The 15,499-nt window shown below is 42.1% G+C and overlaps 1 protein-coding gene across 1 annotated transcript in view; it reads left to right on the top strand.

Moving 5' to 3' along the window:
• LOC309553892 (zinc metalloproteinase-disintegrin-like VLAIP-B) overlaps nt 1–15,499 on the top strand; it is a 127,374-nt gene that overhangs the window by 20,001 nt on the left and 91,874 nt on the right. Inside the window, exons 7-10 of the mRNA XM_082255378.1 lie at nt 1,337–1,399; nt 4,490–4,561; nt 5,763–5,932; nt 8,205–8,286. Of these exons, the coding sequence (XP_082111504.1) occupies nt 1,337–1,399; nt 4,490–4,561; nt 5,763–5,932; nt 8,205–8,286 (387 nt within the window). The remainder of the gene's footprint in view (nt 1–1,336; nt 1,400–4,489; nt 4,562–5,762; nt 5,933–8,204; nt 8,287–15,499) is intronic.

Genomic DNA, 15,499 nt, shown 5'->3' with positions numbered 1-15,499 from the left:
AGCAAAGGAAGTGGAGATGGAACACAAGCTTGTTGGGCTGTGACGACGAGTTTCGCGTGAATGTACTTTATCAAGTCACGGAAACATAGGTATTCAGGATATTTATACTAAATGGACCATTATATATGAAAAGTTATTTCTATTACTTCAGATGGAAATTATCTTGGTCGGGCAAAGCAATGAGTACACAGTTCACATAGCTGACAGAGCAGCTAACAGCACATGTTAAAAAACACAGCATCCCTCTATGGATAGGACATCTCCATCCATCCGTCTGTGGTCTTCCCATCACAGTTTCTACTCTGCTCCACTAAGGGGACTCTGAATCACGGCAACACTGTATGGGAAGATGATCGCTCACCGCATGGAGCCAGAAACACCGGGGGGAGGGGGGGGGGGATATAGTGTAGCATCTATTAAACCAACTTCACAAGCACAAAAAAATAAAAATGCATCCAGATGCTCAATAAATCTCAAAAACAGTAGTGTGCTTACTCCAATAGCCACAAACTCAGAGACTGGAAATGGCGGTGTGACTTCATGCCACCATTTCTAGGTCTCCCTGAACATTCAATTCGACCAATGCAGGAACGTAACATCATATCTCCGAGTCCTGATCCTTATCTATACTGGTTAACTCTATAACTCCTTGACTTTCCTGTTAGCCCAGTTATGTCCGTCCTTCGCCTATTCTTTTTTTTTTCTTTCTTTGGGCATATCTTTAGTGCTGTTGTAGCTGTGTGATTGATCTGCTGGTACTCTGTTTGTTTACAAGCAGTCGCAGTTAGATCACATAGCCTGGACAGTGCTGAATGATCTTTTACTTATGTGACTGAAGAATTAGCACTTTTGGGGCTTTGTGACTGGCTGGTGACTGGTGCTCCACTCTCCATAACTCCTATCAGCAGCTCTTTCTTCAGACCTTCTTCTCTCTAAGTTGCTGTAAAACTCTTAAACAGCCCCAGCATTGGGTTGCCACCTCATCCCTTTAAACCAGGACACATAATAATTACACAGGTTCTGAGGCTAATATAATACACATAAGGCACTAAGTGATTTTGATTACCACCTTAATCAGCCACAGAACCTGTGTAATTAATGTGTGTCCTGACTTAAAGGGACGAGGTGGCAACCCTACGCCCAGAACCCATACCACTTGTGGACAGAGACTCTGGTTCATACTGCACTGCACATAGTTAACATCATTTCACTATAAAAATGGCTAGCATGTCTTCTTTTTTAAAGTTGTAATGTCTTGTTTTTTTTTAAATGAACTTATTTAAAAATATTTTTAATTACGGATATGGTTGTAGCTATTTTTTATTGATCCTTGTAGGTACAAGAATTCCTGAAAGCTAGAAAATACATTGAGCTGTATGTTGTGGCAGATCACTCTATGGTAAGACTATACACGTAATGCTGTATATATGAAGTATTTGTGGTATGCATGACATGTAAAAAGAGGTAACAAGTCACTTTTAGATATACATTTAATTGTTATCTGCATGCTTGCCTCTCATAACCAAGCAGTACCTTAGGGTTGTGTTTATTGGAACTGTCATATAATTACCTAAATCTGAACTCCAGGAAGATATTTGTCACTTAATTGATTTGAGACCGAAATGACGAGGTAGGCCTCTCTTGCATCTCCAGCCTAGGTCCCAATGGGGATTGAACAGAGGGTACCAAGGGATAGGAGTGCTTGCAGCAGGTGATGTGGTCCCAGGCAGACTGGCAGAACATCAGGTCAGGGACAGTAACTGTGCACGAAGATCCAGCCGAAGTTAAAGGGGCACTCAGCATGGGCTGTAGGTTCCAGATGCGAGGCTTGTTAGAGCTCCCAGCAGATCTGGGAATGCACTGTGGTGAGCAGAGCTGATACAGAGGACAGCCAGGTAGGCACTCGACCCTGATGTTGGAACAGAGCCAGGAACAGAAGCGTGGTCACAGAGATAGCCAAGGTCAGCAGCAGATGGACAACGAAAATCATAATGCAAAGACGTAGTCAGGAACGGAGCTGGGGTCAGGAACTGGCAACAAGGCAGAATTAGGATCCAATTTCAGGTCAGAGGCAAGCCAGGTCAGCACTTAAACATGAGCATCCTTAAATAGCCCATCTGGTGCCAACATGCACTGAGTATATGCCCGGCATTCTTTTGCGCATGCGTACACCTGTTCATTATCTTGTTAATAATTATGTGCGCATACGCATTTCTGCGAGCCAAACGTCTGATAGGCATTCGATGACAATATCCAAGGATGCCATTGAATGCATATATGTATTTATTAAAAAATATTAAATGCCTTTTAAAAAATACTAGGGTTAAAAAAACATATTTGCCTTGTTTTTTTAGCCTCTTTTATTCCAATGTACAACACCACTAAGACTAGGAGAAGAAGGAGTAGTACTTGGGGTTAATTCGGTGTGCTGCCTACAAGTATGCTGACAATGAACAAGCTGACAGGAGAAGGGAGCAGAGAGAAGACCCTATCTGTCCGTTTCTGTTTTTTTTTTTTTGCTGTCCGTGGCAGTGAAGGTGTATTGCTTAACTACAACAGAGAAAAATCAGTTCACCAGTCTGGCTGTACTGTATTGCCTGCCTGACACTCAGATTTAAAGCAACCTTTAGAGTGCATGCGCCGCTAGTGTCAGCGGCTGTATGCAGGGCAAATATCTCCTAAACCGTGCAGGTTTAGGAGATATTAATTGTACCTACAGGTAAGCCTCATTATAATCTTACCTGTAGGTAAAAGTAAAAAAAATGAGTATACTAACGCTCTAAGTGGTTGGGATGGCTCCAGATTAAACAGATTGTCCACATTCTAGTTTCAGTGCAGTCTCTTTGTTTGTGCTGAAACTGTGCTATTCCCTAAACACTTACGGTGCTGGTGTTATGAACCAAAGCACTCACCTACTGTGACCTCCTAGATTTTGTGCTCACCTACTGTGACCTCTTCTGCTGCAGGTTTCCTCCTCTATAACATGTTCTATTGGTTACTTTTCCAGACTCCTTTCCTTAGGCCCTGTGCATGCACATTTATCCTCAGCAGGGCGGTGTATTCCTGGTTGGTTGCCCATCTCTTAAAGTGTTACTAAACCCACAACAGTAAAATCAGTCTGTTTATGTAGTAAAGCATACTTGTTATACTCACTGTGGAACATAAAGGGGTTAATCCAGTGCATTGTGTAAAAAGGCTGTTTGATCCTGTTTCCTCTAAACCGCCTTTTCTTCCAGAGTCCCCAGTATATCTCCTGATAGTACTAAGGCTAGGGGACAAGCTGCACATGCTCAGTTTGGTGTGTATTGTTAGAGAGTTTTTTTTTTTTTCTTGGGAAAGTGCATGTGATCAGCACAGGACCAATCAGCACTGTCCAGGCAGAGGGTCAGGGGTCCTGCATCCTCATAGGACAATCAGGAGGGAATGAAAACTCCTCCAACAAGATTTAACCAGACACTGATAGAAGTCACAAGACTGCTATATACTGCTGATGAGAAAAGGTATTTAGCAATTTATATTTACTATAATGATTGCATTTCCATGTTCTGTGTATTGTGGGAGACCATATATAGTAAATGCATGGTCCTGGGTTTGGTAACACTTTAAGGGACCATTTACACTTCTAAGAACCCATTCACACCTCTTCATTGCAGGTATTTTCTTTAGGGGCTCATTGACAATTGCATATTGTGGTGCATTGTTGCAACAGCCATTCGCACATTGCACTGCCTTAATTTTCAATGGCCCTCCCAACTAACTAACCCAAAGGGCCTTTGGCACACATCAATTGCAGTGCACCACAACACACTGTATTGCACTACCGTGCATTGTGATGGACTATGTCAGTGCACTGCATATCCATATTTTTGGTGCATTGGTAGTACATTTATTTGAATAGGCTTCCCTAATGCAATTCACATTATCGCTCATGCATTAATGCAATGCAGCAGAACGTTAAAGTGTAAATGGGCCCTTAAAGAACAGTAGATCCCAAGGGAAACCCCAGGAGTGACACTAGGGGAACCAGCGAAAGGAGGGGAGGACAGACACATAACAAGACTCACATCCAGCTACACACAGTTGACTATGCTGCCAAAGTACATCAACCATTCTCCTGGGCAAGCATTCTGTAGGCATGTGCCTAATAATTATGCATAAAATTTGCACAGATTCCTTTGTAAAAATACAGCAGCTGTGATACAAATTATGCAGAAATAGTACAAAAATCAGAATGAGTTACTTAGTAACTTAACAAAATGCAGCGACCAGTAAAATCTAGCACTTTATCACATATCAAGTACAGACTGCCATGACTATTCCCTATGTAGAGCTGCAGGTTGTTGGGATTTACTTGTTCATTATCATTCACTGATTTTTCTGGCAATAAATTCTACTGTATAGGACAAACTGTACAAATGTTTAGCAATATTAAAGATGTATGACACATAATATTAAAACACTAATTACCCACCTGGTTATTTTTTTCTAGTTTATAAAATATAATGGTAAGGAAGAAGAAATCCGGACACGGATATTTAAAATGATCAATTACATTAACACCGTAAGTAAATATATCATTCTGACATCTATTTTACTAAGCTTTGAAAGTTTTGTGGTGTGATTCATATTATTTAACCCTCAGTATTCATATTTGCTAGCACACTAGAATTAATAATTAAGAAGATCATACATGGGCCCTCGGCCCAAAGAACTATGCCCATAATTTTATAGGATCTCATTTATATTAACTAGCTGTACTAAACAGGGTTGAAGCATGAAGACAATATAATAATTTAATTAAAATGCCATTCTCTGTTTGGTTTGATGTTGATGTTTGCTTTAAGCCCAGGGAAAAAAATGGTGGTTTGTGATCCATTTCAAATTATCATTAATGTTAAATTGTATTTAAAGCCAACCTTTTTCTTTTTTTTTTTTGGATAGTGTTTCCTCATTGTGGAGATTACCTCTGTTTCTCTGTCCTTGTAACCAGTGTAATTTAGACCAAAAGTGAGAGAAAATTAAAAATGATGAATTGTCACAGTAACAGGAATAGTAGGGAAGTCTTTTAATGGGTACATTTCTGGTGATGCCTATCTAATAAAGGACACTGAAGAGATTTCCTTTTGATTCATGTTGTGTCGCTGGGACAGTAATTGAAGGAAAAGCTTCCCAATAGAACACAGATGGCAAAAAAACTCTTAGTACTACAAAATGAGGCTACTAATGATGTACCGCATCATAAAAAGAAAAAAGGGTATAATTGATCTTTACTGGTACAAAGAAGGCAGACACATAAATATATAAAAATTACCCACAGTTCCTTCGCTGCCAATTTTCCTTTCACTCATGAGCAGTGTGTAATTTGCCCAGTCTTGCCCATGTATATGTATTTGACATTCTGACATTAATCTTACTGTTGATGTTCTTTGTAATTAATTTATATATAAAAACATGTATTTACTATGCATATGTTTCTTAGCCAGGCTACTCATCATTATGAGTCTTCTTAGTGAGTTGATACAGTCTGTACAGCAAGTTACTGTACTGTTCACACAGATTGGGTTTCAGAGATGTCGATTGGATAAAGCAACATTTAAAACATGTAAGAGTAGGGCTCCATTTAAGTTGGTGGTCAGTGGCTTTGATGCCCCTTTATCAGTTTCATTTTTAGAAGAAAGGAGAGTATTTTTGAATGTCACACTGCCTGCATACCAATGGAAGACATTTATATATATGTATCTTTTTTTCACTATTATTTGCAGGTGTACAAACTTCTAAATATATTTGTGGCCCTGACTGGCATGGAAATCTGGAAGACAAATGACCAATTTCAAGTAGTCAAAACAATACATGATACTCTTGACAGATTCTCTGAATGGAGAAAAGACAGTCTATTGCCCAGGAAACCCCATGATAATGCTCAGTTTTTAACGTAAACCTTGCTTGTATTTATCTTTTTTCATGTAAAAATTAAACAATATAGGGAGTATGTAGTGCTGATTAGTTTACCACAGCCTGACTTTTGGCATTTCCATACAATTTTTATGTATTGGTGTTTTTTACTTTATCGTACTATAGTGGCAGGTGTTATCTATTGATGGTTTACATATTTATTCTGCTTACATACTATAGATATTTGTGACCCTGCATGTTGGCATTTATTTGATTGGTGAGCTGATTGGACTGCTTATTTAGTTAAAGCCTTTGATACAGCCTTGCCCTGAAAGAAATAACCTGAAAGCAACTTGAATAAAATATATCCAAAGCACATTGGTGCTAGCTGGACTGTAAGGGATACTCTACAGGCCTGATTAAAGAGCAGTAAATAAGAGCAGGAATGGAACACAAATTCTAGGGTGGGCTTTACCTTCCAATCAGACTGTATAATGCTGTCACAATCTATGTACTCTATATTGAAACCAAAAGCATTATTCTGTTTTAGAACTCTTCAATTATGCAAAGGAAAATCAATTATTGACAGTAAATACTATACTTCTTATATTGATATCATCTTCACATAGAACCTCCAAGGCACTGTTGTCATTGTTTAAAGTTGAATGTTGTCCAGCAGTTGCCAATGGCGTCACTAAGGTTTTTGTCAAACGGTGCGGTAAAACATGGTGTCACCCCCCCCTCCACCAACTATAGTCCCCCCTTAGTATTGACCCCTCTTCGTCAGTACAGATCCCCCCCCCTGCAAAGACTCCCCTTCACCAAGCATAGTCCCTTCTCATTACAGACCCCCCCCCCTCAGAACAGATCCCCCTCTCCACTAAGTATAGACCCCCCTCCCTCGTTACAGATCCCCTTTATCAGTATAAACCCCTCCTCAATATAGACCCCCTCCCTCAGTACAGACCCCCCCATCAGTATAGACCGCCCCTCAGTACATAGCCCCCCTTATGCTCCCGGATTTAGTGTGCAGCTGCTGCCCGTAGAGTTGCTTGCTCAGACTGTCACTCTCCGGGCAGAGGGCTTCTGTACTAGCAGGGACAGGAGGCCGCTGCAGCAGCAGTGAGCATGGGATTGAGGAGTGTTCCAGCTGATTAAAGCGCTGCCTCCAGAACCCAGGACCCTTGCCTAGATGCCGCCCTCGGGATGGTGTCACCCTACCCATAGCTATGACACTGATATTTGTTCTCTGCAATCTGTACATAAAAGGTGGATTGGTTTATATATGAACTTATTCCGGTGGCTTTATGCCTGGAAATATCTACAGCCACCACTGTAATCCGAGGGGTGTGTATCAGGAGGTATGAATCACTGCTGACCACAGATCTAGAGGGCATTTACCAGTGGTGTAATAAAGATCCCCACTCAGTGCAGAATCACTGGGGTTGCTGGGACTGTATAGAATTTTTTTCCCCCATGCAGCACAAAAAAACATGCAGACACTTGGGGGAATTTAACAAAACTGGAGCAGACAGTACCTGGAGCAATTTTGTATTACAAGCAGTTAAGTGCTATCACATACTGAAGTTTGAAGCTGACTAGTTACCATGCCCAGCTGCTCCAGATTCTGTCTTCTCCAGTTTTGATAAATTCCCCTCAATCTGTTTTACATATTATACTCCTGACCACTGCACTCTTAGTTCATTACTCCTTAAGTTATTTTTTATGGTAGGATGTGTGTAGAAAACCATATGTATGGATCAATTTCCTTTTTATTAAAATGAGTGTGCTGAGGTTTTTACATGTCTTATACACTATTGTTTGTGGCACAGCCATTAAAGCATGGGTAAAGGTACTGTGGCATAAGTATGTTGAGTATAGGTGGAGTAGGCTCAGGTTTTATGAATGTGCCCCTTTCTCTTTGGCCTCTCCCACTGTTAACATAATTTGATCACACCAACAATTTGGCATGGCATGCGTTGACGCTTCATACTATTTTTTGGAGGGGGGGGGGTCTTAGTAAAAAAATGACCACCTCCAGTTGACAGATGTGCAAGGTACGCCCCCCCCCCCTGACTTTAATTGAGTCATAAGGGTTATCAGAATGAAACACGGCAGGAGGCACAAGCACTCAACCTTACCTATAATAAAGGTGATTATACCACCTTCTATGTTCTGGGGGTGTTTTTTTTTTTGTACTTCTTTAGACACCTGATAGGGTCTCTTTAATTGCCCATTTATCTGTCTATCCAGTTGATTCCCCTTTAAACGTATGTTGTTCAACGTAAGTTATATGTTTCTGTTTCTTTCAGGGATGTTAATTTCGGCTCTGAAGTGGGACTGGCTTACGTTAAAGGGATGTGTGAAGATAAATGGTCTGCAGGAGTGAACCAGGTGAAAAATGAAATACTCCTCATAGTCTGTGGCTAATCATAATTGCTGTTACACTGCGTTTTACTACTTCCTTAAAGGACTGTGTTCACAAGAATGTAAGTAGTATCCAGGGATTAGGGATGGACTGTGTGTTTCGACTTGAACATCAGCTGTTTGTGTGTTCGCTGAATGGGGCACCGATGTGCACCCCATAATGCACTGCTATCTTGCAGTGCATTGATTGCTGATGATTGGTCAATGCATGCACCTGACTGTATGCTTTGGCAAATCACAGCACAATGTCCTATCAGAGCCATGATTGGCCAAACGCAGAGTGCCTTTGGCCAATCATGGCTCAGGGGCTAAGTCCACGCCCCACACTATATAAGGCTGCTGCTTACACAGCAGTTGTGTATAGTGTGTGACAATAGAGGTTAGGCAGTAGTTAGTGGATAGTATGTTCAGTCAGTTTAGTGCAGTTAGTGTAATGTACAGGCATACTCCCCTTTTAAAACATATAGATATGTTGTAGTTCTGGGTCCCTTCTCGGTGCTCCCCAAGTTTGGTGTCCCTGTCACTTATGGTTCAGGAGCAGTGCCATGTCAAGCTGACCAATATTTCCCATAGACGCCAATGAGCACTGAAAGTTGAAAATTGGTTTGGGCAGGAAAGGGGAGAAAGTCCCCTTTATTTTTTTTTTTTAACGGGAACCCGTTGATAGAATTAAAAAAAAGAACATGCCCTCAACATGGGGGGGGTGGGTGCTTTGGGCCAGGGGGGCTGCAGGGGGACAAGCACCTTGTCCCAATGTTGATGGGGACAAGGGCCTCTTCCCGATAACCCTGGATTATAGTTATGGGGTCTGTGGGTGGGGGGCTTATTAAAATCTGGAAGCTCCCTTTAACAAGGGGGCCCCCAGATCCCGCCCCCCCCATGTGAATGTGTATCGTACCCGTACCCATTCACCAAAAAAGGATAAAAAAGTAAAAACCACAGAAAACTGTTTTTGACAAGTCCTTAATTAAAAAGAAAAAAAAAAACAGCGTCCCTCAATGTAAATCCATCGTCAATCCCAACAACCGCCAGACCCGGAAAATAGAAAAAGTTAAAAGACCGTTCGCCACCTAAGAGGCTACCCACCATATGCTCGCTCTTCGGCTTTGACAGTTCTTTTATAGGCAAGGAGCAGGGCCACCCAGCTATGTCACTCGGTGGCACTGCCCGTTCTGATGTTATATGATAACAGAAGGGGGCGGTGCCACCCGGTGATTTAACCGGGTGGCCCTGGCCCTTGCCTATATAAGAGCTGAAAACCCGAAGAGCGGGCATACTGCGGGTAGCATCCTAAGAAGCGAAGAGGTTTTAAATTTTTTTTATTTTTCGGGTCCGGTGGGCGTCATGATTGACGATGGATTTACATTCAGGGACACTATTTTTTTTTTTTTTAATAAAGGACTCGTCAAAAACAGTTTTCTGGTTTTTACTTTTTTACACTTTTTTTGGTGAATGGTACGGGTACGATGCACCTGATACCCATTCACATGGGGGGAGGGGGATCTAAGGGCCCCCTTGTTAAAGGGGCCTTCAGATTCTGATAAGTCCCCCCCACAGACCCTGACTACCACAGCCCAGTGTTGTCGGGAAGAGGCCCTTGTCCCCATCAACATGGCGACAAGGTGCCTCGGGGTGGGGGGGCAGAGCCCCCCTGCCCCAAAGCACCCACCCCCCAAATTGAGGGCATGAGGCCTGGTATGGTTCAGGAGGGGGGGGGCGCTCATTCGTCCTGACCTGCCAGGCTGCATGCTCGAAAAAGGGTCTAGTATGGATTTTAGGGGGGACCCCATGCCATTTTTTTTTAATTTTGGGGTGGGGTTCCCTTTAAAATGCATACCAGACCCAAATGGCCTGGTATGGACTGGAGGGGGGGGGGGGCTAGGCTGTATTTTACATTTTTGTTTATCTGTATTGCTGGGAGCTGGCAATACGTTACAGCCGTAAGCAAGTTTAAATTATTTTTTTTTCCTTTAGAAATGTCAGTATTGCTGCAACAGGCTCCATACATCGTACAGATGTGCCACTTTACAGGCACATTAAGGGGACCCCCTAGGCATAAAATTTAAAGGAATTTTTCATTTTTATTGTTTCACTTTAGTCATCATTAAAATCACTGTGCCTTTAAAAACAATCCTTTAAAAAAAATAGCATTGATACATGACCCCCAGGGCAGTACCCGGACCCCAATACACTTTTTATGGCAATAACTTGCATATAAGCCTTTAAAATGAGGACTTTTGATTTTTCATGTTTGTGTCCCATAGACTTTAATGGAGTTTGCATGTTCGCTAGAACTTTTTCCCTGTTCGAGATGTTCTGGTGCGAACCGAACAGGGGGGTGTTCAGCCCATCCCTACCAGGGATACATGAACAACTAGAAGAAAACAACAAGAGAAGGGCGCACCGACCTTGTGCATTACCACTTAAAAGTTTATTAAAATCAAAGAAGGGTAGCGTACAATATACTCACAAACGTAGCATATGAACAAGCATATAGGAAATGGGCACCGCTCGCTTCCAGGACACTTCTCTACTGCTGGATAGCGTGATGGCGTCCTCAAAACCTGATGTGGCTTACGCGTTTGGAGGGGGGACCCTCTTCCTCAGAGCCAAAATCGTCATTTGTTCGCCGAACACACAAACTCCCAGGATGTTCGGCGGGAAGTTTGACCGTCGACGGGTGCCCCATAATGCCCTGCGTGATAGCAGTGCATTAAGTGCTTGCGATTGGCCAAAGCATGCACCTGACCTGTATGCTTTGGCCAATTACAGCACAATGTCCTGCCAGAGCCATGATTGGCCAAAGGCAGGGTGCCTTTAGCCAATCATGGCTCAGGGGCTAAGTCCACGCCCCACACTATATAAGGCTGCTGCTTACATGGCAGCAGTGTATAGTGTGTTACAATAGAGATTAGGCAGGTACAGTAGATAGTGGATAGTGTGTTTAGTTTGTTTAGTCCCGTCAGTGTAGTGTACAGGTATACCACACTTTTAAAATGTATGGGTATGTTGTAGTCCTGGGTCCCCGCTCAGTGCTCCCCAAGTTTTGTGTCCCTTTCACTAATAGCTTGTGAGCAGTGTCATGCCAAGCCGACGAAGATTTCCCATAGACGCCAATGTTAAAGATAGGGAGCAGTGCCATGCAAAGCCATCCAATATTTCCCTCAAATGCCAATGAGCGCTGAAAGCTGAAAATTGGTCTAGGCCCCCCAAAGCACCTAGTCCACATGTTGATGGGGACAAGGACCTCTTCCCGACAACCCTGGGCTGTGATTGTGGGGGTCTACTGTTGGGGGGCTTATCGGAATCTCACAATACATATCAAAAACAATGCACATACATATAAAGATTCCATAAAATTTGTATACACATGAAAAAACAAGGATATATATATATATATATATATATATATATATATATATATATATATATATATATATATATATATATATAATAAATAGAATAATGCACGTCATATAAAAACTGTCATACATAAAAACTATTGTATTGTCTTGAAAAAAAAAACAAAAGTAAATTGTGTGGCATATTTAATATAAATATATATATATGTATATATACATATATATATATATATATATATATATATATACGTGTGCATCTACACGTGCTTGTGCATACTTATAAATATATATGCACACACAACGACTTGATAATGCCCCATGTTGGCAGAAATGCCAAATATTAAATATGTAGTATTGTAATCAATAGAAATAAAATGACATGCCTAATTTATCTAGGGGAAAAAGAGGGGGAGGGAGGGGGGGTTACAACAATACTGCACTTATATGGGCCCAGGGTATATTTGATATTAAACAGAGAAGGGAGGAGGAGGGAACATCCCACCTTGAAAAAAAAATAAAATAAAAAGGGGGGGGGGTGATTATCAATGCAATGAATTAATACAAAAGTTGTTATTGTTACTTTGAACAAAAAATGGAATGTGGGTGTAGCACCCTATGGGTAGGTGCTAGGTAAATGTATAGTGGGCCTTGTCCGCTTAACAGCAGGGCTGTGATTTATTTAGCTAGGGTGTCAGGGCTTCCAGATGTGCCTGCTGAGGGGAGAAGTATCCCACTGGTTCCTGTGAGAGGATTCTCATAGGGCAGTGTGGGAAGCCCAATCAGGGGACACATCCCAGCTTGTAACTACCCCAGAAGGCAGATTATGCTGCAAGGGATTCTGGGAGTGGGTATAAGTTTGGGGGGAAGTGCGTGGCAGGTTGTCTTTGGTGGGAGCAGAGTCCCAGGAAGGAGAGTGCGGCTGTCTCTCCTCCTGTCTGAGGAAGGTGGATGTCTCAGGGTGTCACCTGAGTGTCCAGAGAGTGCTGAGTTGAGCTGAGGGGATCCGGTGTGCCGAGAGCCTGTGGAGAGAGAGAGGGGTCCAGTCCCAGGAAAGCCTACACAGGTCCTGAGTACTGAGGATTGCCACTGGGGGTCTGCCTGATGTTAGAAGGGACCACTCTGGAAGAGGTTATGGGATCCAGTGTCAGCTAGCTGTAAAGGGGGTACATAGGTTGAGGACCCTAAAGCTACAGAGGGGGGTACCTAGTCCGTGGACCCTGAAGAGTTCGAGGTCAAAGGGGGCACCTGCAGTTTGGGCCCTGAATTGTACAGAGCGTGCCAGTTACAGTGACAGCTATACAGAGTTCTACTACATACTGTACTACATCAAGCTGTGCCAGGCAGGGGGAAAGTATTCAGTGACTTTCACAGTACAACAGTGTCAGGAGATCTACAGTTCTCAGTCTTGGATCTTCTGGACTATAAGTCGAGGATTCAGCACTTCTTCTGTTCTACAGAGTGTTCTCAGTGTCAGTGAGCGTTGGCTGGCGCCGGCTGGCATCATGGAAGCGCCAATGGGCATTTCAGAAGTAAAGTACCAATTGTAATTAGTTCAAGCCTCAAGGAGTATCCCACTTATTCCCTTCTCCCATCCCCTTTATTCCAATAAAAAGCACAAACAAAGATGCCGGAGCTATCGCTGCTTCAGTTGTCACGCCCAGGGTCACAACTCACATGGGCTGGAGAGATTACCGGTACTAATGGCAGACCTACATCAGGCCATGAGTGTACCAGTATGTGAGCTCTAAACACTGGTATATGTATGTCTTATATATTACTTACTGTAAGAAATAATTTACCCACTACCCACATCATATGACTCTCCCCATACATCCACTCCCAAGAATAAAATGGGGTGACCTGCAAGAAGCACAAAGAAAAACATATGAAGGAATCCTGTTTAAGACTACAATATAGTGGACACTTCTAATTCCTCATTTAGGCCTCCGGGTGATAATGTATCTAAAAAATATATCCAGAAGGTTTCACGTCCACAAAGTTTATGAAAAAAGTGTATATGTTTTTCCTTTTGTAGAAAAGGTTTTTTTTACCATGTTTAACAAAAGAGCACGTTTTGAACAGCGTCTTTTTGCATTGATGCATGCCCAATTTGGGTATTAGACAAAGCTGGGATTAGCGATTAGAGTATTGTGATTCGTTTCTAACTTACTTGGTGTTATTTTATTTTAAGATTGGGTGCTCTTTTGTATGTGACTCTGGGTCTGGGTGGAAGAAAGGGTTTTAGATACGGATCTTCCAATAGGATGTTCCAATGCTTGTGTAAAATATGTTCCATCCTTTTTATGTTGGTGGAACCTGGTGACAAACCTAACCGAATGATCAAATAGAGCCTTTTCTTTCTTTTGGGGGGGTATACCTTCAAGGTTACGTGTATATGCTTGGGAAACTAAGAATTCGGGATACCATTTATACTTACTTTTGTTGGTCAAAATAATGCTTAGTTCTATATAATCTTCATTCATAGTGCGGTTCTGTCAATGTCTGCAGAACTGACCCCTAGGGATGGTATTTGTCCATTTTGGATAGTGACAACTTTTGTAATGTAACAATGAATTACCTGCGGTAGATTTGAAGAAGTTTTTGACAGGTCATCGATATGGTACAGTTCAAGGCTAACGCATTGGAATTCAAAACATAGGTAAAGGATAATCCATGTGGATTGCTGTTACGGTGATTGAAAAAATCTGGAACTATGTCTATGGGACCGTCCCCAGTGATGATAATATCGTCAATATATCTACTAAAATATATTAGATGTTTTGCAAAAGGATTGTTCTTCCATATATATTGGGACTCCCATAAGCCCATGGCCAGATAAGCATAAGAGGGTGCAAAATGTGCACCCATAGCCGTCCCTTGGACCTGTAAGTAAAATTGATCATCAAAACTGAAATAGTTGTGTGTTAAACAGAACCTGGTAGCTTGTAAAATACATCAGCTTGGCTATGATTTATGTAGGGATCTGTAGAAAAAAAATGATCTAAAGTTGCTAGTCCAAAATGATGGAGAATGGATGTATACAAGGAGTTGACATTCAAGGATATCCAAAGATAGTTACTTTCCCATTTGTATGGTTTTAGCAGGTCTAAGAGATGGGTTCTGTCCCTAATATAAGATTGTAATCCCTGTGCCAGATTCCACTACATATTCCAAGCTTGAACTGTACCATATCGATGACCAGATACACGCCAAAAGCTTCTTCAAACCTACCGCAGGTAGAGTTGAGCGGACACCTGGATGTCCGTGTTCGGCGGGTTCGGCCGAACTTGAAAAAAAAGTCCGGGTCCGTGTCCCGGACTTTTTCCCGAACTTTACCCGGACACCGAACCCCGAACCCCATTGAAGTCAATGGGGACCCAAACTTTCAGGCACTAAAATGGCTCTAAAACACCAATGGAAAGGGCTAGAGTGCTGCAAATGGCAGCAAAATGTAGTTAAGAGCATGGCAAGTGCTCTGCAAACAAATGTGGACAGGGAAATAACTTAAAACAACAAAAAAAAACAGAAAAATAAAACAATTTTCTTCATCTGTGAAGGACGAGGCCCATATGGAGTAGGAGGGAGGTTGAGGTGGTGGTGGATGTGGCGGTGTAGGTGGAAGCGGCGGTGGAGGAGGGCGAGGTAGCCAACACTGCTTTTTTTCAGTCATTTTAAATGAGGGTACACCCCAAAAGAGTGAGAAAGATCAAAAATAGAACAATGGCTGGGTAAGGTCGGTATCCATCTCTATTCTGCAAAAGGTACGGAAAAGTCCTGTGGGATCCATGCCTGGTTCATTTTAATGAATGTGAGCTTGT

The sequence above is a fragment of the Pelophylax lessonae genome (genome assembly GCF_965119305.1).
Source record: "Pelophylax lessonae genome assembly, chromosome: 4".
Lineage (NCBI taxonomy): Eukaryota > Metazoa > Chordata > Amphibia > Anura > Ranidae > Pelophylax > Pelophylax lessonae.
This window is presented reverse-complemented; position numbering and strand designations above follow the sequence as displayed.